This window comes from Trichomycterus rosablanca, chromosome 7, assembly GCF_030014385.1.
Source record: "Trichomycterus rosablanca isolate fTriRos1 chromosome 7, fTriRos1.hap1, whole genome shotgun sequence".
Taxonomy (NCBI): Eukaryota; Metazoa; Chordata; class Actinopteri; order Siluriformes; family Trichomycteridae; genus Trichomycterus; species Trichomycterus rosablanca.
In genome coordinates this window covers 10,303,805-10,329,793 of record NC_085994.1, presented here as the reverse complement: position 1 = coordinate 10,329,793, position 25,989 = coordinate 10,303,805, and the positions used below count along the sequence as shown (strand labels likewise).

Here is a 25,989-nt window from a genome sequence, read left to right as displayed (position 1 = left end):
CCTGTGTATTCTCCTATTTGTGTGTGAGCATCCAAACCAGCTGGAAACCCACTATTCTAAAATTTATGTTTGTAGTTGCGCTTATTGCCATATTGCCTGTGGTGAGCTCTTGTAGGGGCAAATAAACCATCAACAGCAGTTTTATTCATTACCTAAATCTCAGATCATAAAGACATTCTTTGGTCTTGAGTAAATATTGGTTCTTTTGGTATCGGATTGGTATCGGTATCGGCAGATACTCAATTTGTAGTATTGGTATTGGACATAAAAAAGTGGTATCAAGCCAGCCCTAATTTTAATATTGCCTGGTAAAATGCACTGGGTTTTCAGGTGGCACAGTAGTCTAATATACCAAATGGGGAATGGGCCAAATGGGAAATCTTAACTGGGTAGATTCAATTGGCACACAGTATATTTCCAAATTATTTGTGGCCACCCGATTATAAGCTTGTTAGACATCATAACTCGAGACTCACTCGACGCACTCGTGCGTTACTGCGATTTTATCACGGGGAAGGTTGTTTTGCCTAAAACGTCTTTCCCCCTGATATAATCATAGCAGTAACGCACGGTCTCGAGTGGCTTATTGCTTTTATAAAACGGCGGTCAACATAAAATATAATAAAATACAACAATGTTCAATTTATAAATGTTTTTATTTACAAAAACTCTTACAAAAAGCATTCTTCCGCGACCCCAAGTAGTTCTTAACAGTGTTGCTAGGCAACATGAGGGCGAACATAACATTCACTTTTTCTTTTCAGTGGCGTATTAATATGGAATGATGTGAGGTGGTCATAGGTGTGAGTATATCAGGGATTTTACAACGGCTTCAAAACCCGGCTCAGCCAATCAGATTTTAGGACGGAACTATCCGTTTTATAATGCAATTATATACATTACCCTGCATTTTTCAGTAGGCTAAAATGATAGATCTAGATCTCAGAGATGGGGACTTGTTTCAAATGACTCGGACTCGACTCATGACCAGCAAAAAAATGACTTGTAACTAGCGTCAGCATGATATTTGGATTTGGGACACAGCCTCTTCTTGTGACACATCACAACATTTGGAAAGCAAGAGTGTGATAAAGAAAGTAAAATTGGATTGGAATCTTACTTAAAATGGTGGAATACCCTACGTAGTGCACTTCACAGGAACAACTGGGGTGAATGGAACGCTCCTACAGAATTGGCGCTAATGGTTGAAAGACCGCTTTCTGAACCAATCAGACCTTCTGATTTTAATTTTTAGTAAGAAGTGCTGTTATTTGCAGTTTGCGTCACACAGATTATGTGTCAATGAAACGCTTGATTGGCTTTTTAATGGGTTTTACTTCATAACCGGGAAAAGTTTGGAGGTTTTTGATTATAAACACATTTACAAAATAACGGATTATTTTCCTAATGGGTCAACACACGGTTATAAATATAATAGCATATAGAAGAACACAAGCTAAGGTAAGCAGTGGTTATGATTTTTTTTTGCTGTGTTTTGGATTTTGGCCGCTGTGCCGTGATTTGTTGTGCGCTTCTGTTTTGCAATGAAAACAAAACGTATCTGTTTAAGCTTTTAACTGGTACCTTCTTGTTACGGAAATTACATTCATTTGCACAATGACTAGGAAAGTAAAGACGCTAAGTAAAACGGCAAAATACAGTCGCTAATCTGTTTTTTATCTGAACTTACATATTATTTGTTTATTTCTACACTACATTTCCAATATATGTTTTGTGTATATTATACTGACTCGTGACTTGACTCAGACTCTAGCCTAAAGACTCGTGACTTGACTTGGACTCGTACTTTGTGACTTGTGAACATCTCTGCTGGTTTTACACAGACAAATGTATCTTTATTACCTAAAGCTCTATTTGATTGACAGGTTTTTTATACTATCCACTTGTACCAAGCCACAAAGTGCTCTAGAATATTAAAAAGAATGTAGAACTTGCATTGTGTGCCCATTATTAGAATATCTTCTTTGTATAATTCCACATGAATAACATTCTCTGTAAAGGATTTCCCCAAGATTTTATTGGCATTATATCATACAATGTGACAGAGTAATTTTCTGATACCACTGAAATCTGTCTATAGCTGGACTGATTTCATATAGTAGGTGTTTTAAGGTGACATGACTCACGCTGTCTAATGACGTCTTGGTTCCTTGGTTTCTTCAATCAATAAGATAATTTATTATTTATTAGGGATGTAACGATGCTCCACAAGGCAGTTAAAATCGGTGCATGTGCCACGATTTGAATCGGTAATTCATGTAAAATGAATCGATATTCACTTTAAACAGCAGAGGGCACTGGCACTATTCACCTCGCCTGGTTGACATCACTACAAAGAGTTGTACAGGATTTTCCAGCCAAATAAATTTATGTGAGGATACTTTATTTGTATTATTCATTTATTTATATGATGTGGGATTTGTTTTAAAATTTTATTTCAGTTTTTTTACACAAAAAGGGAAATGTGCAGCATTGTTTTGCATAATTTGTACCTACCTCAGAAATAAAAGGGCATTCATTATTTAGGTCAACAAAAGATTTTATTTTATTTTTAAGAGAAGTAATAAAAGGAAACAGTCATAATTTGTCTTCAATTTCATTTTGTTAAAAAAATCGGGAAATCGTATCGTGAACCCAGTATCGTGTATTGTATTGCATCGTGGGTAGTGTATCGTTACATCCCTATTTATTTATTATTTTTTTTTAGTTTACTCAGGTTGTCTTTGTTTAATGTAAAATTTTAATGTTAAATTTCGAAAGTCACATATGCTAAGAAGAAATCATGATTGTGCTAGTATATTTTTTACAGTCCTGTATGTAATTTGGTGACACACAAGGTACGTTGTCCAAAGTCCATTGTAAAATGTTATAAAAAGATGTGCTTAATAAGACCGACCAGATCAAGGCCAGTTTATTTTTTTATATGGTTTGAACTAACAATACTTCTTTTGGATGTATGGATTACAGTTTTAGAATGGCTACCTTCACTCTACCCTTGGCCTCTGGCATAAACCTAAGGTCCACCACTAGACACATTTTACATTTACAGAGTACAACATTAAGTACTGAGTCTATTTTTTTATCACAGCTTAAAATTGGTGTCATGTGAGCATTTGTGCAGCTTGATTTATTTTATGTACTATTCTCATCATGTGTGTACCTAAAAAAGAAAATCTATCAAAGCAAGAAGAGATACCGCTCAGGTGGCGCAGCAGTAAAAATACACTAGCATATCAGAGCTGAGATTTCAAACACATCATTTCGAATCTCAGCTCTGTTATCCGGCTGGGCTGGGCAGCTACATAAACAACGTTTGGCTGTCGTTCACAGGGTGGGAAAAGCCGGAGCAGGGCTCATCATAACTGATGCAGCTACGTCCTCTGATGGCTGATTGATGGTCGAGGAATAATGTGTTGATCAGGGTGTGGTTCTCCGTACACAAAGCTGATCCGCACATGATCTCACCTCATGCAGGTGAAAAGATGCAGTCGGTACTCCACACATGTCAGCGGGGGAGTGTGTCAGTTGAGGTGCTCCTCAGTCAGCAGTGGAGGGTAGTATCGGTAGAGGTGAAACAGGGTAATTGTATACGACTAGATTAGGGAGAAAATTGGGGGGAAAATTGCAAAAAAAAAACATGTTTCTCGAATTCTGTATGGGAGCCTCAGGCAACTAACCATGGTCCTTACACAGTGTCAAAGACTTCACCCACTTTTAATTCTAGTCTTTTTTCACCCAGCAGACTAGCGGCCAATTCTGTCTGCTGCAGGCATCTCCAATTGTGCCTGCTAGGAGGCGCCCAGCCCACTGGTAGCAGAGCTGAGATTCGAACTCAAAGAGGACAAGTAGAACAATCTTGAAATTTACTTTAAAAGATTCTGCATCCACACAGATCTCCAAAAACAAATTTTCTTGTTAGACAGAAAAACAATGATGAACGTGGTGTCCCTCTACCCATGTGCGGATCAGCTTTATGTACGGAGATCAACGCATTATTCCTCAACTCTGTGCAGGCGCCATCAATCAGCCAGCAGAGGTAATTGCCTCAGTTATGAGAGAGTCCCTATCTGGCTCCCACCCTGTATGAACAACAGCCAATCGTTGTTCATGTGAGCGCGTTTTACCGTCTTTTACTGTATATCAGGCAAAGGGGAAAGTGAGTGAGAGAGAAGAAGAAAGTATTCTTTCTTTCGTTCAATTACACCTACAAAATACAGGGGTTGGACAAAATAACTGAAACACCTGTCATTTTAGTGTGGGAGGTTTCATGGCTAAATTGGACCAGTCTGGTGGCCAATCTTCATTAATTGCACATTGCACCAGTAAGAGCAGAGTGTGAAGGTTCAATTAGCAGGGTAAGAGCACAGTTTTGCTCAAAATATTGCAATGCACACAACATTATGGGTGACATACCAGAGTTCAAAAGAGGACAAATTGTTGGTGCACGTCTTGCTGGCGCATCTGTGACCAAGACAGCAAGTCTTTGTGATGTATCAAGAGCCACGGTATCCAGGGTAATGTCAGCATACCACCAAGAAGGACAAACCACATCCAACAGGATTAACTGTGGACGCAAGAGGAAGCTGTCTGAAAGGGATGTTCGGGTGCTAACCCGGATTGTATCCAAAAAACATAAAACCACGGCTGCCCAAATCACGGCAGAATTAAATGTGCACCTCGACTCTCCTGTTTCCACCAGAACTGTCCGTCGGGAGCTCCACAGGGTCGATATACACGGCCGGGCTGCTATAGCCAAACCTTTGGTCACTCGTGCCAATGCCAAACGTCGGTTTCAATGGTGCAAGGAGCGCAAATCTTGGGCTGTGGACAATGTGAAACATGTATTGTTCTCTGATGAGTCCACCTTTACTGTTTTCCCCACATCCGGGAGAGTTACGGTGTGGAGAAGCCCCAAAGAAGCGTACCACCCAGACTGTTGCATGCCCAGAGTGAAGCATGGGGGTGGATCAGTGATGGTTTGGGCTGCCATATCATGGCATTCCCTTGGCCCAATACTTGTGCTAGATGGGCGCGTCACTGCCAAGGACTACCGAACCATTCTGGAGGACCATGTGCATCCAATGGCGGTGCCGTGTATCAGGATGACAATGCACCAATACACACAGCAAGACTGGTGAAAGATTGGTTTGATGAACATGAAAGTGAAGTTGAACATCTCCCATGGCCTGCACAGTCACCAGATCTAAATATTATTGAGCCACTTTGGGGTGTTTTGGAGAAGCGAGTCAGGAAACATTTTCCTCCACCAGCATCACGTAGTGACCTGGCCACTATCCTGCAAGAAGAATGGCTTAAAATCCCTCTGACCACTGTGCAGGACTTGTATATGTCATTTCCAAGACGAATTGACGCTGTATTGGCCGCAAAAGGAGACCCTACACCATACTAATAAATTATTGTGGTCTAAAACCAGGTGTTTCAGTTATTTTGTCCAACCCCTGTACATCACTATTGAAATAAAGAAGGAAATAATAGAGAAATATGAGTTATTGTTGTTTCTGGTAGATACATTTTATAAAAAAAAGAAGGAAATTTATTATGATGTATGGTACTGCACACGTACTGCACTGAAATGTGGTGTGTGTTTTATGTACAGTACAGTACTACTGTGTGTTGTTTATTATTGTTTATTACAGGAATGTCTCTTCTATAATTTAAGATTAAGGGAAATATACTTGTATTTATATAATAACAAAAAAGACCATTTAAGACATTAGAAAGGTAAGGGGGGGTTTGGGAGGTCTGGCACAGATTGATTCTATTTACATGATTTCTTATGGGAAAAATAGGTTTAACTTACGAACATTTTGACTTAAGAACAGCCCTTCAGAACCAATTAAATTCATCAAGGGTCCACTGTACTGATATCAATATATAAATAATATATGGACTTAGGTACTCGTTCTTCCATGATCTCTCCCCACTGTGACTATTAAAAACATTTTTATGGGTTTAAAAGGTGCACTTAAAATTAAATGATGTTTCAGGGAGAGTAATAGCAGCTCACTGAAACCTCATGTTAAAATATTGTTTTACACACTGATTTAAAATAGACACTATCAGATTGGCATCATGAATCATAAAAGCCATGAGGTGCCAAAAGATTCCCACCACAAAACAATAATATCTTAATTTATGAAACAAATTAACTGCATTGCAAATTGGTTTTTTTTCTTCACACTGCTTGTGTAATTTATGTGAGCAGGGCAAAATTAAACTGCCAGACAACACTAGGTTGTTTCTGAGTCCCTTTCACACCCCTGCATGCACATACAGAAGTGCCTGACGAAATCAGGAATATAGCATATTGTAACAATTGTATCTTCACTGGAAGCCATTTACAAAAAATAAATAAATAATAATGACAATGTCATGCTGCAGGTTTATTAATTGGCTTCTGTATAATAGCCTTATTTTATATTTTCTTTTTTACAATCATTATTATAAATAACGATAAAATAATCATACAATAATAATACACTATTATTGCCACTAAGGTGGCGCAGCGGTAAAGTACGCTAGCGCACCAGAGTTGGGGTTTTGAATACATCATATCGAATCTCAGCTCTGCCTTTCCGACTGGGCTGGGCGGCAGCATGAACAACGATTGGCTGTTGTTCAGGGTTAGAGGGTTAAAAAGTCGGATCATAGGTCATCATAACTGGCGCAATAATGCTGATGGGGGTGTGGCCCTCCATACACAGAGCCCATCAAGTGTATGAACTTGACTCGTGCAGGTGAAAAATGCAGTCTGTACGTGCCGGAGGGAGCGTATGTCAGTTGAGAGGCGTCCTCAGTCAGGACGCCTCAGTGAAGGGTCGAATCAGTATAGAGGATGCAATCAGGGTAATTGGACACGACTAGAATAGGGGAGAAAAATTGGGGTAAAATAGAAAAATTCAAAAACATAATACAGTATTATTATTCATAAAATCAGAAGAGCAAGTTTTAGAACCTCTTTGGGTTTAGTTTACATAATTCTAACATAATTCCAAAATGAAATATACCTTTTAAACCTGGTAAGAACAAAATCCAGCATTTGAACAAGTTTTGGCATAATTTACATACACCGATCAGCCATAACATTAAAACCATCTCCTTGTTTCTACACTCACTGTCCATTTTATCAGCTCCACTTACCATATAGAAGCACTTTGTAGTTCTACAATTACTGAATGTAGTCCATCTGTTTCTCTACATACTTTTTTAGCCTGCTTTCACCCTGTTCTTCAATGGTCAGGACCACCACAGAGCAGGTATTATTTGGGTGGTAGGTCATTCTCAGCACTGCAGTGACACAGACATGGTGGTGGTGTGTTAATGCGTGTTGTGCTGGTATGAGTGGATCAGACACAGCAGCGCTGATATTATTAAATACCGTGTCCACTCACTGTCCACTCTATTAGACACTCCTACCTAGTTGGTCCACCTTGTAGATGTAAAGTCAGAGACGATCGCTCATCTATTGCTGCTGTTTGAGTTGGTCATCTTTGAGATCTTCATCAGTGGTCACAGGACGCTGCCCATGGGGCGCTGTTGGCTGGATATATTTTTGGTTGGTGGACTATTCTCAGTCCAGCAGTGACAGAGATGTGTTTAAAAACTCCATCAGTGCTGCTGTGTCTGATCCACTCATACCAGCACAACACACACCAACACACCACCACCATGTCAGTGTCACTGCAGTGATAAGAATGACCCACCACCTAAATAATACCTGCTCTGTGGTGGTTCTGTGGGGGTCCTGTGGGGGTCCTGACCATTGAAAAAGAGCATGAAAGGGGGCTAACAAAGCATACAGAAAAACAGATGGACTTCATCAGTAATTGTAGAACTACAAAGTGCTTCTATATGGTAAGTGGTGCTGATAAAATGGACAGTGAGTGTAGAAACAAGGAGGTGGTTTTAATGCTATGGCTGATCGGTGTATATTATTTTAACTAGGTCCGTTTCCTCTGGGCCATCTGGTTACATCTGGACCCATGGCAGCTGCCCAGTTTGTCTTTGCCTTGATTTAGCTATAAAGGTAAAACCTAACAAAGCATCTGTGAGCCATAAAAACAGCAGCAAGGGAGTGATATTTAGATGGAATGTCTTTTGCAGAGGGAAAGCACAGGAGGAATAACTTCATTTAAATTTGACTGGCAGGTAGGACAGACGCCCAGCTTTGGAGACTATTAGTTCAGCAGCTGAGTTTGTCACATTGATGTGCACTTGCAAAAAGGTTGGTGGAATCAGTTTCTATCAGGCTCAGTGTATGAACTGGTCTTGTCCGCATTAGGACCTGGACAACAAGCTATTGTTACTGAAAGGATGAATTTAATTATATTCTGTTGTAATTAGGTTATGCAGCATACTGGCGTCTCTCTGTGGCAGCCCCAAAGTTGTGGAACAGCTTACCCATTTTATCATTTTTATTAAATCAATTTAAGAACTTATGTTATTTACCTTGTTTTTTTCACTTACATATCATTTTATTCATATTTTTCTGTGATTTTTATTCATACTGATATACACCGATCAGACATAACATTATGACCAACTTCCTAATATTGTGTTGGTCCCCCTTTTGCTGCTAAAACAGCCCTGCAACTGCGATGCACTGTGTATTCTGACACCTTTCCATCAGAACCAGCATTAACGTCTTCAGCAATTTGAGCTACAGAAGCTCATGTGTTGGATCGGACGACACAGGCCAACCTTCGCTCCCTACGTGCATCAATGAGCCCTGGCCACCCATGACCCTGTCTCCGGTTTATCTCTGTTCCTTCCTTGGACCACTCTTGATAGATACTGACCACTGCAGACCGGGAACACCCCACAAGAGCTGCAGTTTTGGAGATGTTCTGACCCAGTCGTCTAGCCATCACATTTTGGCCCTCGTCAAACTCGCTCAAATCCCCCATTTCTCCTGCTCCTAACACATCAACTTTGAGGATAAAATGTTCACTTGCTGCCTAATATATCCCACCCACTAACAGGTGCCGTGAAGAAGAGAAAGTCAGTGTTATTCACTTCACCGGTCATAATGTTATGCCTAGTCGGTGTACAGTTTTTAATGTGCCGTGTATTATTATTTTTATGTCACTTTTGTTTTATCATTGTCTCAGATTTTTCGTACAGCACCTTGCCTGACACTTGATGTCTGACTTGACTTGAATGGCATCAGTGAAAACTGGAACGATGTCTTTTGCTACCAGTGAATGTGAGTGGTTGGAAATCTTACAGAATATCTCTTTGACAAACAACCCATCAGAGCGTGCTGGACAATCATGATATTTTTATTAAAGTGGGCTACTTTTTTCCCAATTTTCCTCCCAATCTAGTCGTATCCAATTACCCGATTGCATTACGCTTCCTCTCTACTGATGCTGATCCCCACTGCTGATTGAGGAGAGCGAGACTGTCACATGCCCCCTCCGACATGTGTGCAGTAGCCGACTGCATCTTTTCACCTGCACAAGGCGAGTTCATATGCAGATCAGCTTTGTGTATGGAGAGCCACACCCTGTCCACATTATCCCTTGACTTTGTGCAGGCACCATCAATCAGCCAGCAGAGGTCTTAATTATATATATCAGTTATAAGGTCCCTACCCGGCTTCCCACCCTGTATGAACAACAAGTCAGTTGTTGTTCATATAGCCGCCCAGCCTAGCCGGATGGCAGAGCTTCATTTCGAACTGTCGAGTTTGAAATGTCAGCTCTGGTGTGCTAGTGTGTTTTTACGCCTTGCCTTGCCTTGCCTTGCCTTACCTAATATTATTGATTATATTGTTTTGTCCGCCACAAAGTAGCCTTGTCAAAATTCTGACAGTTTATGCCTTGCAGTGTCTGATTTAAAGTGCGTTTGCATAAAAAGGGCTAAAATCTTGTCACTGACATGTAAGAAAGTATATAGTGTAAGGGTCCCAGCGGCAGGCGCGAGGACTGTGGGAACTTCAACTGTTTTCTTTATTAAGTAAAAAGTAAGCCTGTGTTTGAGTTCGTCACCTTAGATGACTCCTTAGTATTCTCACTTTCTTTTCCACGTGGAGCACCTTTGTCCTATACAAGCACTCTCCCATTTTCTGCCTGTGTTGCTCCTCTAGTGGTAGCTATATATATACTACTAGTTTTTTAAGACCTGAACCTGTCGACTCGGTCCATGCATTTGGGCCCAACTACACGCCCCCTCTTAACATATAAATTGTGTATAGAAAGTATTTAATAACCATTGCTCCCTCAACTGGTTGCATTTCTTCTCAACTACCCTGTAAGAGTAACATTAGCATTGAATAACAATTGTGACATTTACATAAAAAAATATCTTTTATCCAGGCTCCCTTTGTATAGTATGTTTTGTTTAATAGTATAATACCATTCAGTAAAAAATATGCAATAAGAGTAAAAGGTGCATATACATGATACAGTACATAACATATTGTAAATCACCCAGATGCCAAAAATGAAAAAAGTTATTTTTATTGCCTGTCCCAGCCCTAACAACAGGTATGATATAAATTATAGATGATGGGTGAAACAATACCTGCAAGCCCACTCAATGTCATACAAGCTTGTGAATTTCTAAACTCCCTGCAGAATCACAACCAGTAAATGTCTTGTATCTCTACATATATAAAAAGGTTTTGTGAAGCTATCTGGAGGGGTATATGAAGTCATTTTATTTCATCTGGTCCCATTTTCAAATTTTCAGGCTGCACAAAATCAATTATGGGGGGATGGGATGGAAGCATGCAGTTCTGGATCACACTATTACTCTGGCAAAAATGCAAGTGTTCGGAGAGGTTGAATCATTGCATACGTATTAAGTCACTGTAGCTGTAGAAAAGTAATAGTAATATTTGACAGTTTAAGATTTTTCAAATCTTTTTATTTTCTCAGCTTTCATGCGAATGATACTGTCCTGAACTGTGGATTGACTACATTTGATTTATAGAAAGAAATCCAATTACAACACTGTCCATGTCAGTGCTCTCATATTTCCTATATATTTTGCTATCTACTTTAACCTAATATTTATGGTCACAGTGGATTCAGCCGTTCCTCAAAACACTGGTGCAAAGCAGGAATACACCTCTGATCTGGTCAATATTCAACTATGCAACATAAATACTGGTTCACTAACCTGTTTACACAAATTCTCAATTATGTAACTGGAGGCACGGATCAAACTCAGGTCCAGCAGCAACCATTGTGCAGCACCCATTTTACCAGCTGCACAATCTAAGCTCCTTTATTTCAGTTTAAATTGCTCAAGGTACATTAACTCCAGTTCATAAGATAAAATAGTTTATATCAAAACATAATTCGCTTAGTCTGCATTGTTTCATTAATATTATTTAGTACAAGATTGAAATGCCTAATTATCTGAGCGTCTATCAAGCCAAAGCAGTTATTAAATGTACCAGCTGTGTCCATTTCTCTTAGAGATGATTGGGGAAAAAAAAACACTTCAACATCCCACCCTATCACTCTCAGCAATTTGCCTTACTGAGATCTTGATAGCAAGGCAGCATGAAGGGGATTCAATTTATGTGGTGTGTTATCAGTTCATAAATATGGAATGAGACAATAAAATATAAAATATCAATTCTACATATAGCACACATTGCCATAGAGTAAAAATGACCTGTACAAACAGTACAAATATAGGATATAATATAATCAACATGTACTAGTCTAGAGAGCTGTGTCAGAAACATCATCTCCTTCAAAGCCAGTCATCCAAATAGGATTAGGACCTCATTCATTTATTTATTCAGACATACATCCTTGTAACCATTTTAAACTAGTCAGGGTCAGTGTTAATCCAAAGTTCCTCAAGAACATGAGGCACAAAGCAGGAATCACAAAGCAAAATCCAAATGTAAAATAAAGAAAGAAATAATTTGAATTCAGTCACAGCTTTAGCTTGGTCAGTGTCACAGTGTGTCTGATTCATTGGGCAAAAGGCAGGAAACCCCCTGGACTGGTCGCCAGTCCATCACAGTCCACACACACATGCACATACATTCACACTTAGGGGAATTTTAATAGTTTCAACTGGCCATGACTGCATGTCTTTGGATCTGTGGGAGGAAACCAGAGCACTTGGAGGAAACCCACACAGACACAAGGAGGTGAACCCAGGTCATTCTTGCTGTGAGGCGACAGCACTACCAAATAAAATATGTTAATGTGGCGCCCAGGTGGCGCAGCGGGATATAGCATACCAGCGCCGAGATTCTGAACTCATTAGTTCGAAACTCTGCGTTGCCACCGATCGGTTGGGCGCCATCTAGCAGGCATAATTGGCAGTGCCTGCAGGGAGGGATGGCGGACTATGTGGGTGGGGTCTTCAAACGCTGTGTAAGGACCCTGACTAGAGATAGATAGAGAGGCAGATAGAGAGGCGCCTATGCAGAATGCATGGGTAAGGGTTCCACTAAGGCCTGCCCATGGGTCGGAGGAGGCGTGAGCAGCAATACACCCACCTCAACTACAATCAGGGATCCCCCAGCAGCGGAAGACAGATTGCTTGGGAGAAAATGGGAGAAAATGCATAAATAAAAAAATAGAAAAGATGTTAACGCAAAAAGCCTGTGTGATTACACAGCTTTTTCCTTTAAAAGCTTTTATAAGTAAAAGACTGAACCAATGATGTGAACGGTCGTTATGAAAGTTTTTGGCTTTGGTTTCCAAAGTCTAAAAAAACATAACACTTACTGCAATCTAAAATATCCAAAGGATCCCCTTAAAAATATTGTGAAGAGTCAATGCAGTTTAATAATATAGTCATTTTCACTGGTGCATGCGTGTTACCATAAAACTGAATACAAGATAAGAAATAAGAAAAGAATGGCACAGTGAAAACTGTGGTGTCTCTTGCCACCAGTGAATGTGAGCTGTTGGGAATCTCACAGAACATCTCTTTGACAAACAACGCTTCAATGAGGGCTAGAAAATCATGATATTTTTATGAAACTGGAATATTTTTGTCCATGGGTTGAATGTTGAACATTTCTGTATATATTCAATAACAAAGTTCTGACATCTGTGCTTATACAAAATTTATTTTGAAAGCACTCAGCCCAGAGCAGGATTTTCTATGATTTGTGAGGTATACCTAATATTGTATCTTATCATATATATATGATCTTGCATTTGGCATATATACATTATTATATAGACTGACATGTTCTATACATGTAACAATAATGTCACAGTGAGTAGTGCAATTGTCTTTATCCCAGTTATTTTTGTACAGGTTGTGTTTTTCCTCTCTTGAGAGGTTTTTCCACACTTGACCGTCACTTACCAATTCTATAGCATGACTAGAAATGCTGGCAACTACATGTTTAACACTGAGCAGTCCATCATCAGCCTTATATTAGAGCATCAATATGACGGATTTAGTGCATATTTATGTGTGCATGTTGTTTCTGTCATCATTATTACAAACTGATACAGCAAATGTTTCATTTACATTTCTTTTCACTTAGATAATACATTAAAATAAACTGGTGTAAAAGTAGATATGTTTTGCCATAGCACAATAAATTATAAAACACTGTCACACAACATAGCCTGTAACAAGGGTAAATATTTTAAACTAAAGATCATGCCGCATACATATGTATATATAAGTGGGTGAATGGGCTGCATAAATGGGGGGAGGAACTATGTATGCACACACACACACACACACACACACACACACACACACACACACACACACACCTTATCGGGAACATCTGTACATTTGTGCAATTATCCAGTCACACAGTCATGTAGCAGTAGTGTAATGCATGGAGTCATGCTGAGATGGGTCAAGACTGTGTACATTACATATCAGAATGGGCAAAAATGTTACCTGACCTAGGTGACATGGGTGTTGGTGCTAAATGAGTTTACATATTAGTGCAACAACAAAACATCCAGTAAGCATCAGTTTGGCAGGTGAAAAAATGTCTTGAAAATGAGAACAATCAAAGAGCCAGACCAGGGTTGACTGATAGAGAAGCTACAGTAACTGAAACATTTTTTACAATCATTAATAGCCAAAAATTACCTAACATGCCAATCTTTACCGTGCATGGGCTACAATAGCAGAAGAGTCACATCATGTTTTACTCCTGTCAGTTAACAACCATAATCTGAGGCTGCAATGAGAATAGGCTTAATGAAACTGTACAGGTGAAAACTGTCTGGAAAATCTGCAGCAAAGTGCCAATGGTAGGGTCAGACTTGGATTTAAACAGCATACGTTTACGCATCCAAACTGCCCACTGTCAACAAGCTAGATTGCTGGTGAGGACATAATGGTGTGAGGGAACATTTTCCTCAACAATCAAGCATCACATGAATGCCACAGCTTAACAGTAATATACATATACACAATCTTTACGTCACTACTGTAATTGTTTAACAAAGGAAAATGCTATCTTGGCACAGTAGGTGTTTATTCAGCACTGTAAGTGTTCATTCAGTTGTATAGATTTTAATTTCGTACTGTAGATATTAATTATGGAAAGTAAATGTCTGATCTTTCTTCAAAGATCAGCACCTTAATGTATTACAGTACGTAGATGGTCATTTAATACTGTAAATGTCTAATAGACAAAATGTTAATTTGATATGGTAAATGTTAATTTAGAATGCGTTTATTACTTACGATAGATGTTAAATTAGCAACTACAACACAAACTGTTTTAATAGATGGTCATTCTGTATTCTAGATATAAATTCCTTAGATTTTAATTTCGTACCGTAGATATCAATTATGGAAAGGGGCGGCACGGTGGCTCAGTGGGCACTGTCGCCTCGCAGCAAGAAGGTCCTGGGTTCGATCCAGGTCCTTTCTGTGTGGAGTTTGCATGTTCTCCCCGTGTCTGCGTGGGTTTACTCCGGGTGCTCCGGTTTCCCCCCACAGTCCAAAGACATGCACGTGAGGTGAATTGGAGATTCAAAATTGTCCATGACTGTGTTTGATATTAAACTTGTGAAGTGATCAATCTTGTGTAACGAGTAACTACCGTTTCTGTTGTGGATGTAACCAAAGGGTGTAAAACATGATGTTAAAATCCTAATAAACAAACAAACAATTATGGAAAGTGAATGTTCATTCAGAATGTAAATATTAGTTTAACTATAATGTTTTCTTAACCTTTTTTTTATTTTGTGAGATCTTTCTTCAAAGACCAGCACCTTAGTGTATTACAGTAGATTGTAATTCAGTACTGTAAATGTTTAATAGTATAAATGTTAATTCTGTTCATTAAGAACATACATATTACTTATGGTAGATGTTAAATTAAGGCAAGGCAAGGCAAGTTTATTTGTATAGCACCTTTCATACACATTGGCAATTCAAAGTGTTTTACATAAGGAAAGAAAAATGAATTAAAAGCATTAAAACATTCCTGAGATCTAGAACCTCAGAAAGATTTCTTGCAAACATTTAGTTACAATTAAGAGAACATGAAATTCAAACAAGAGAGATAGAAAATTAAGAACATGAAAAACTAAAAGAAAATATAGTAAATATACCCTACAATTAGATTATTAAATTAACAACTACAGTACAGAATTGCTTCAATAGATGGTCATTCTGTATTCTAGATGTGAATTCCCTGCAGAAATGTTAATTCAGTGTAAATGTGAACGTTAATGTTGCATTACTAGATCAAATGTTCTTTCAGCACAGTGGATTTAATTCAGCACTAGGAGGGAATACTGCTCAGCAGTTCTGATTCAATTCTTTATAAAGAAAACTGGTGATGGAAGTGGAGCAGGACATGAACATTCACTTACCTGCATGAGACGCTGATTTCCACTTTGGTGGCGGGGATGTTGCCGGTGGTTGGGTCGAACTCGCACACCGATGCCATGCGCTCCAGCTTTTCCATCCCGTCTACCTCCATGGGTGCGGGGTAAGCTGGATCCCTCACGCAGCTTCACTTTCAAACAGCGGCTTTAGTTTTCACACCCAGGAAAGAGGATGCGGAACGGAAGGATGAGGAGAAAAGACGGTAAAGAAATGAGCAGTGATGATGAGCGCTACTATTCCAGACGGAGTGAGAGAAAGTGCAGCTGCAGCAGCAGAGCGCAGAGGAATGTGAGTGAGTGAGTGAGTGAGTGAGTGATCTATGAAACATTGATGCGCTGGAAAAGTGGGCGCAACTCCACCCCGTTCTGCTCCTGCCACATGATCACAGCACATCACATTATCTATCCATGCACTGCAATGTGCTGTTCACTGCTCAAGCCACCTACCTCCCAGACGCTGATACCAGTAACATATACAAATCTGCAAACCAGCAGCCAGTTAAAAGCAGTTTTAGCTTTTTATCTACAGAGCTAAATAAAAAATTCAACATAAAATTCAACAGCAAGACGTTTAAACACAAGCTGATTCATTTATCTAACAAAAAATCATAAAAAATATATATATTTTTTTTTTTTTAAGTGCCCGAAAATTCCAGCTATATTTAGGTGCAGTATTTAGACGCTTAATTAAAAACAGCAATGCATATTCATTTACTTATCTGTACTAACTGCTTTACATTATGACCACTGACAGGTGAAGTGAATAACACTGATTATCTCTTACATTTTACATTTACATTTTTAGCATTAAGCAGACACTTTTATCCAAAGTGACATACAGTACTGTGCCAGTTTACAGTCTGAGCAATTGAGGGTTAAGGGCCTTGCTCAAGGGCCCAACAGCAGCAACATGAGGTTAAGGGTTGAACCAGCGACCTTCTGATTACTAGTCCAGTACCTTAACCGCTAGGCTACAACTGATCCAACTGATCTCTTCATCACGGCACCTGTTAGTGGGTGCGATATATTGGGCAGCAAGTGAACATTTTATCCTCAAACTTGAAGTGTTAGAAGAAGGAAAAATGGACGAGCGTAAGGATTTAAGTGAGTTTGACAAGGGCCAAATTGTGATGGCTAGATGACTGGGTCAGCGCGTCTTTAAAACTGCAGCTCTTGTGGGGTGTTCCCGGTCTGCAGTGGTCAGTATCTATCAGAATACACAGTCCATCACAAGTTGTTGCGTATGAGGCAGCAAAAGGGGGACCAACACAATATTAGGAAGGTGGTCATAATGTTATGCCTAATCGGTGTATTTGATTACACATTTTCAAAATGTTTTTGGGTTAGTTTGCACCAAACTCTTTTAACTGTTTATGCTTAATGGTGCAATGGATGAGATAAATAGAACAAACTAATGCTCTTAAAAGTGACTAGCTTTAAATTAATCCATGTATAACAAACAGTAGAATCATTAAGGAATTACAACAGGTTTAGGGTTTGTCAGAGACCACCATTCACAGAAGACTTTACGAACAGAAGTACAGAATCCACAGTATAGGATCCAATCCACTGGTTAACCATGGTGGTGGGGGTATCATCCATGAATGGATGCCACAGGTACTGGGACACTTATCCTCACTAAAGATAAAACTGTTGAGTGTTTGTTTGTTTTTTAGGATTTTAACATCATGTTTTACAGTTTTGGTTACATTCATGACAGAAACGGTAGTTACTCGTTACACAAGATTCATCAGTTCACACGGTTACATCAAACAAGACATAAAAAAGTCATGGACAATTTAGTATCTCAAATTTACCTCACTTGCATGTCTTTGGACTGTGGGAGGAAACCGGAGCACCCGGACTAAACCCACGCAGACACCAGGAGAACATGCAAACTCCACACAGAAAGGACCTGGACCACCCCACCTGGGGATCGAACCCAGGACATTCTTGCTGTAAGGTGACAGTGCTACCCACTTACACACCGTGCCGCCCTATTGAGTGTAGTAGCACAATTAACTCATTAGGTGGCGCTACATTTTACAGCAAGATAATGAAACATAAACATACTGCTAAGCCAACACAGATGTTTTACAAAGAAATAAAATGGAAAGTTCTTGAACGTTCTTGGTCACTCACCTGATTTAAATCCAACTGAGTGTGTGAGGGGACAAGGACGCAAAACAAACAGGAGCTGAAGATGGCTGCATTAGAGACTTGGCAAAGCATCACTAGAAAAGATACTCTGCACCTTGTGATGTCTATGAATCACAGGTTTCAAACAGTCATTGAGTGCAAGAGATATGCAGCAAAGTACTAAACATGACTCATGACTATTTTTCAAGAAGCCTTCAGCAGTTCCACTGGCAGCGGGGTCCTGAGGACCTGAATTTGATTCTTGTCTATGGATCCCTGTAAAGCATAATGAGAACATTAGTTAAATGATAAACAATAAAATGGCTTAAATAGTCATCATATTTCTAATATTAATTAGATTCTGAATTTTGATTAGATTCTGTAACATTTTATTAGTTTTCACTTAAATTACATCCTAACAGTATGTGTCCACTTGCTGTGCTGTGGCCTATTTACATGACAATGAAGAGCACTGCCAGGTCTCTACAAACCATAAAGACTGTAAAACAATTCAATCTGCCTCGACGTGCAGTGGCAAAAGTTCAGACAAGCTCGACTTTATGCTAATGAGCATGCCTGTCTCATCACGTTTAGTCAGGCAGACAAGGGATCACACAGGGGAGACTTTTAATAAATCCTAAACAAATTATGGAGGTATTATCAAAAATTAAAGGCACGATTATCATAAGCCAATATACATTTCAATGGGGTTTAATTGCTGATTAATTTTCTACCAGGATGTGCAGGTCCTGAGGTGCAAAGGGGCTTTACTTCAGGTTACATCATTTAACCCAATTTTGTCATACCTCACCCCACAACAGAAACTTACTGGCCAATAGTGCCATCTAAAAAATGTTTTCCAAATGCTTTATGTGTCACAATATGAACAATAGCTTAGCTGGGTACTCCCACCTTGTCAAATGCTGACCCTTGGAACAAATCAATAGAACAGTTATAAAAAATACCCATTAACAATAGGCAGTGGTGTTAAAATATGGACTATTGGATGCATATAGTAAAAAAATATATAAATGCTAATACTAGACCTAAATGTTCTTAATGTCCGAAAGGGTGTACTTTTATTGATTTGCTATTGACTGGGACAAACAAAATGATGATATATAAGCCCTATGGGAGTGTAAAAAAAAAGAAGATGGACTGATGACATCAGTCACAGTTGGATATGTTTTGCATGTGACCTGTTGATCTAGATTAGCATTAATGCCAGACTGAACATATTTATTGCTTCTCTTACTGTGTTTGATTGACTGTGTTTCTGCCAATTGTATTAAAACATGATCAAAAACAACTGTACTGACTGGATTCTCTCTGTACACAAGACAAACCTTGCTAAAAGTGTTTAAATGCCTACAAATTCTAGTAATTATCAGAAGCCAGGCTGTGAATCTGAGTTTAACACAGTAAAAGCAAGACTGCAGCTGGGATTTAATGCATATTGCTACAGCTGCATTGAGCTGCATGGCTGTTGGTCAGCGTTGATAATTGTTCAGCAATCCAGAATTTGAGATTTATAGTGACATTCACACTCTTACATGTGCACCCACACACACTATTTTGCTGAGCAGGTTCTGCTTGAGGCTACTCCTTGAATCACAGCATTGTTGGGAATGGAAGTTCGATCAGATTGGTTTGATTGCACTTAATTCTGTGACTTGAACCAAGAGGGATCAGGACAAGCGTGTAATTCCAATTTTTTCTGTTCCAAATTCAATCCCACAATGCTTTGAGATAGGGCTCTGTTCCAACGGACACATATGTTCCTGTAGATCTGAGCAATATTTCTTTTTAACTGCAATTCCTAAAGCTACATTATACTGATGTATTCATTTATGGTCATTTGTTGATAGGAATTGTTAACACAATATCTGATCACAAAAGCCCATTTTATCAGTTATATTTAAATTACATTTTAAGGTGACTGTAAACATATGGATTTGTCAGCACAAATTTCTGCAAAAATTTTATAAAGAGATTAATTAGGGAGTCTTTCAGTCATTATTAGAGCAACATTTTTTTTAAATATTTTATTTATTAATTTTTTTATTTTATTTATTAATTTTCTCCCATTTTCTTCCCAATTTAGTGTAGTCAATTTGTCTTCCACTGCTGAGGGATCCCTGATTGCAGTCAAGGTGAGTATATTGCTGCTCACGCCTCCTCCGACACGCACACAGCCCTTAGCAGAACCCTTTTTCACCTATGCACTCTGCACAGGCACCTTTCTACCTGCCAATCAGGGTCTTTACACAGCATTAAAAGACCCCGCCCACGTAGTCAGCCATCCCGCCCTAGCAGAGACATGTCTGCTGCAGGCACTGCCAGTTATGCCCACCAGATGGCACCCAGCCAACCGGTGGCAACCGGTTTCTAACCGAGGAGTTCAGAATCTCGGTGTTGGTGTGAGAGCGGAATATCCCGCTGCACCACCTGGGTGCCATTGTTTCCTTTTTTTAAACTGCTTTTCGCTTAATGAATCAGACCCACCATGACCCTGACCAAAAATAAGCGGGAATAAAACATACAATGAAGGAATGAATTAATGAATTGTAATTGTCTGATATTTTTACATTTTCAAGGTTACCTAATTAGTTTCTAACCAATGTGTAAGAAGTAAGTAAGAAGTATAAATCTGACAACCAAGACAAGTCAAGATTAAACTGTTTTATTTTTTTACCATTTTTTGAAAATAAAATAAGCTTAAGTCAAAAGTTCTATCAGACCATCCAAATGAATGTTTTTCAAAAAAGTTTAAAATAGGGCGCCCAGGTGGTGCAGCGGAATATTCCGCTAGCACACCAGCGCTGAGATTCTGAACCCCTCGGTTCGAAACTCTGTGTTGCCACAGGCCGGCTGGGCGCCATCTAGCAGGCATAATTGGCAGTGCCTGCAGGGAGGCATGACCGGAATTTGTGGGCGGGGTCTTCAAACGCTGTGTAAGGACTGTGGCGGATAGGGGCACCTGTGCAGAGTGCATGGGTGGAAAAGGGTTTTGTTAAGGGCTGCATGTGGGTCGGAGTATATCCTTCTCAACTGCAAAAATCAGGATCCCCAGCAGGGGAAGACAAATTGACTACGCTAAATTGGGAGAAAATGGGAGAAAAACATATAAAATATACAGTATATATAAAAAGCTCAAAATTACTTGGAAAAGGAAAACTTTTTCTTAGAGAAAAATAAAAATAAAATATGAAATGGTTTGAAATAGAAATTAAATGTTTACTTGTTCATTGGCAAACATTTTCTTTACAATAATTGTAAAATATTTCTGAAAATTAGACCAGAATGTCACCCCTTGTAAATATTGCAAGGAATCATTTAATTTGCATGGATTTGTGAGATTTGAAAATTGAAAATTCATGGAAAGCCTCACAAGCTTTATCATTTTTTATTCACCCCCGATTCCTCCTCTCTCCACCTACCTTACACCCAATAACCCTGCTATTTATTTCAGGAAAAGATCAACAACCATTTAGTCTGCTCTTCACAGAAATAGGCTCTGTGAGTGTCACTTAGCAGCTTCATGCTGCAAGAGCTTCCAAATTACCATCAGTCCTGAGCCTCCTCAACCTATTTGCATCCTTCAACACGGTAAATTACAAAATTCTCCTGTCCACCCTCTTCAATCTTGGAATAACTGGTTTAGCATGGAAGTGGATGGCTACCTGGAGGGGCAAATAAACAAGTGTTATGGAGGGGATCTACATCTTCTACACACAGTTTTTCAACTGGAGTCCCACAGGGTTCTGTACTTGGTCCCCTTTTTTCCATATATACCCACTCTCTTGGCAAAGTCATATCCTATCATGGTTTCTTTTACCATTTCTATGCTGATGACTCTAATCTCATCCTGCCATTTCCTCCTTCAGACAGCCAAATCTCAGCTCACATCTTGACATGTCTGGCAGATATCTCATTATGGATGTCAGCTCATCATCTAAAACCTAACCCCACTAAGCCTGAACTGTTAAATATTCCTGTAGACATGTCTCCATGCTAAGATCTAGTCATCCCTTTTGATAACTCTCAGATTAGACCATCTGATAATGTGGGAAACCTTGGTGATGTCATGAATAGCATGATAAGATCATGTTGATTCTTCCTTTATAACATGAGAAAGATTTGACCATCTTCTTTATGGAGGTCACACAGATTCTTGTCTAGTCTTTTGTCAGTTTGAGACTGGACTACTGAAACTCCATCCTGTCAGGTCTTTCCACGTCTACCATCAGACATCTGCATGTGAATTAAAAAATAGCTGCTCACTTGGTTTTTAATCAAGTACTGCTACATCAGTAACTGCTGGCCAGGTTAAATTTAAAACAATGTTGCTTACATACAAAACCAAAAATGGACCAGCCCTGAAATACATTAGGGAACTACCCCCAAACCCCCTCTGTACCACATACCCTGTGAGCCTCCAGTCTGGCTCATCTTGATTCACCAATCATAACTCATGGCTCTGTAAAATCCCAATACAGAGTATTATACTCTGTAAATACGCACATGTCTTCGCATCAATTGTATCTTCACGCACATGCAAGTCACCCATGCGGTGGGCACTTATGCACCCCCATACCATGATAGATGTTGGCCATTGCACTATAGACAACTAATCTCTAAGCTAACAGCTAGACCTAAAATATAAACTACATTCCCAAAAAAGTTGAGACACTTTCTGAAATGCAATAAAATAAAATGTCAGTGTTTTCAATGACAAACAATTATATTTGTTAAATATGAACAAATTTAGAAATTGTTGCCTACAACACACTCAAAAAACCTGGGGCAGAGACATGTTTGCCACTGGGTCACATCATCTTTGTTTTTAATTATATTTTTTAATTGTTTGGGAATTGGCGATACTAATTGTTGCAGTTGTACAGGTGGCCTACTGATGCTGTACACAAGTCTGTGGTCGCAGTTGCTTGATTCTCCTCCTCATTATACGGCATACATTTTTAATAGGAGACAGATCTAAAATGCAGGCAGGCCATTCAAGCAAGCTCACTCTATGGCTACAAAGCCACACTGTTATAACTCAAGCAAAGAGAGGCCTGCATGGTATTGTCCTGCTGAAATAAACATGAAGTTCCTGAGAAAAGGAAGCATATGTCTCTCCAAAATACCAATATTAGCCACTGCATCAATGGTGCCTTCACATTTATGCAAATCACACATGCCGTGAGCACTGATGCAACCCCCTGCCATCACAGATGCTGGTTTTTGCACTTTTCATTGGAAGTAGAATCCGATGTCCGTTTTTTCCAAAAAAATAAGCTGAAACATGGACTCATCTGACCACACATTTCCACTGTCTTTTAGTCCATCTAGGATGACTCTGGGCTCAGAGAACCTGCCAACATTTCTTTGCTAAAATAATATATGGCTTCCATTTTGCATAGTATAGTTTCAGGTTGCATTTCTTGATGCAATAGAGGACAATTATTTTTCTAACCCCATGTGGCTATGTCCATCCCAGTAGCATGACAGTTCCTCGAACAATACTGCCTAAGGGGTCGATGATCATGCACATTCAGCAGCCATCTCCGCCCTTGGTTTTTATATACTGATTTCCTGAATCTTTTCATGATATTATGAACGGTAGATGGCGAAAGAAGTCTCTCATTAAGTCTGGCAGGAAATGATGAACCACCGACTAAGCCTTTGGTGTATGCTCCTTTTATACTCTTGATGACCTCAACTATTTAACCTAATTGTGGAACCTTCCAGAACAGTGTAACCTTAGTCTTATTTTGCACTTTGTCCCAACTTCTACTGAGTGTGTTGCAATTGTCACATTGTTTGTCTGTGAAAACACAATTTTTTTTTTTACTTTTGTCTGTTAAATAACAGTTCAAGTGTTCAAGTTTTTAAAAAGTGTTCCAGTTGTTCCAAATGGGGTTTGTAGAACAATAAGACAATACTACTATAAATAAGAGACACTATTGAAATACACTAGGAATAGCAAAGACAAGGAGCAGGGAAATGGACAGAGCTAAAGCACATGGAAGATACAATACTGTGTAAGGTGTGAATGAGTTTGACCAGTATATGAATCCGTACTGATGAGGCTGGGATGAGCATCGGTCGTGAATACTAAGGTGAGCTGAAGTGCTGCAATCATGCAGCCAAGGACAGAAGAGAGATCTGGGGTTGTTGAGAAATGGAGTTCATTACTGTATAAACATTTTTCATTTGATGCCTGCAACACATTTAAAAAAAGGTTGGAAATGGGCCAAATAAGAGGCCCGAAATACAACCCCAAATCAGAAAAAACGTTGGGACAGTATGGAAAATGTTCTTTCATTTACTTTGACTTTTATTTGATTGCAGACAGCTTGAACCCAAGATATTTCATGTTTTATCTGCTCAACTTCATTTCATTTGTTAATATACCTCCATTCCTGCATTTCAGGCCTGCAACACATTCCAAAAAATGTTGGAACGGGGACAATTTAAGGCTAGTAATGAGGTGAAAAAACTAAATAATGATGCAATTCCAAACAGATGATGTCAACAGGTGATTGTAATCATGGTTTGGTACAAAAGCAGCATCCAGGAAAGGCTGAGACTTTGATGAGCAAAGATGATCAGAGGATCTCCAGTTTGTCAACAAATGTGTGAGAAAATGATTGAAATGTTTAAAAACAATGAACCTCAAAGAAAGGTTGGAAGAGATTTGTATATTTCTCCCTCTACAGTGCATAATATCATTAAACCATTAAAGAAATCAGGAGGAATCTCAGTGCGTAAAGGCCAAGGGCACAAGCTTAAGCTGAACGTCTGTGATCTTTGATCCCTCAGACGGCACTGCATCAAGAACCGCCACTCAACAACAGCATATATAACCACATGGATGAGGGATTACTTTGGCAAACCTTTGTTGAGCACTACAATACAGAGTTACATGCACAAATGCCACTTAAAACTTTACTGTGCAAAACAGAAGCCTTATATTAACCATGTCCTGGAACGGCGTCGACTTCTCTGGGCTCGGAGACATCTAGGATGAAACACCCCACAGTGAAAACGTGTATTGTGGTCAGATAAATCAGCATTCCAGGTCTTTTTTGGAAAAAATAGACTCTGTGTGCTTCGAACCAAAGTCGAAAAGGACCATCCAGACTGTTATCAACAACAAGTCCAAAAGCCTGGGTCTGTCATGGTATGGGGCTGTGTCAGTGCCCTTGGCAAATGTAATTAACACTTCTGTGATGGCAGCATTAATGCAGAAAAGTACATTGAGATCTTAGAGCAACATATGATGCCTTCAAGACGTCGTCTTTTCCAGGGACGTCCATGCATTTTTCAACAAGACAATGCAAAACCACCTGCTGCACACATTACAAAGGCATGGCTGTGAAAGAAGAGGGTACGGGTACTGGACTGGCCTGCCTGCAGTCCTGACCTGTCCCCAATACAGAATGTGTGGAGAATTTTAAAACAAAAAATGCGACAACGACGACCCCATACTGTTGCACATCTTAAGACGTGTTTGCAGGAAGAATGGGACAAAATAAAAGCTGAAACACTAAATCACTTAGTCAGTGCCAAAACATATTTTAATTGTGGTGAAAAGGAATGGCAACATTACAAAGTGGTAAATGCTTTACTGTCCCAACATTTTTTGGAATGTGTTGCAGGCCTGAAATGCAGGAATGGTTGAGCAGATAAAACATGAAATATCTCAGGTTTATCCTGTCTGCAATCAAATAAAAGTCAAAGTAAATATAAGAAACTGTGTTTTTTTTATTATTTGCATTTTCCATGTTGTCCCAACTTTTTCTGATCTGGGGTTGTATTTTATAGAATATTTTCACCAGTTTACAACATTCCATTATAAGCTAGTTAATCCAGCCAAGGCTCGGTAGTGGCAAAAAAACACAAAGAACTACAGGTTATAAAAACATTGAATAAAAGCCAGCAGCTTTGACCAAAAAGCTTTACACACACTAATAAACAAGGGCAAGCAAAGGTA

The 25,989-nt window shown here is 39.3% G+C and overlaps 1 protein-coding gene across 2 annotated transcripts in view; it reads right to left on the bottom strand.

Moving 5' to 3' along the window:
- cpne5a (copine Va) overlaps positions 1 to 15,946 on the bottom strand; it is a 183,063-nt gene extending 167,117 nt beyond the window's left edge. For both annotated transcript variants that reach the window (XM_062998353.1, XM_062998354.1), the window contains exon 1: positions 15,837 to 15,946. In XM_062998353.1, coding sequence (XP_062854423.1) covers positions 15,837 to 15,946 — 110 coding nt within the window. The remainder of the gene's footprint in view (positions 1 to 15,836) is intronic.
- Positions 15,947 to 25,989: the final 10,043 nt, after the last annotated feature.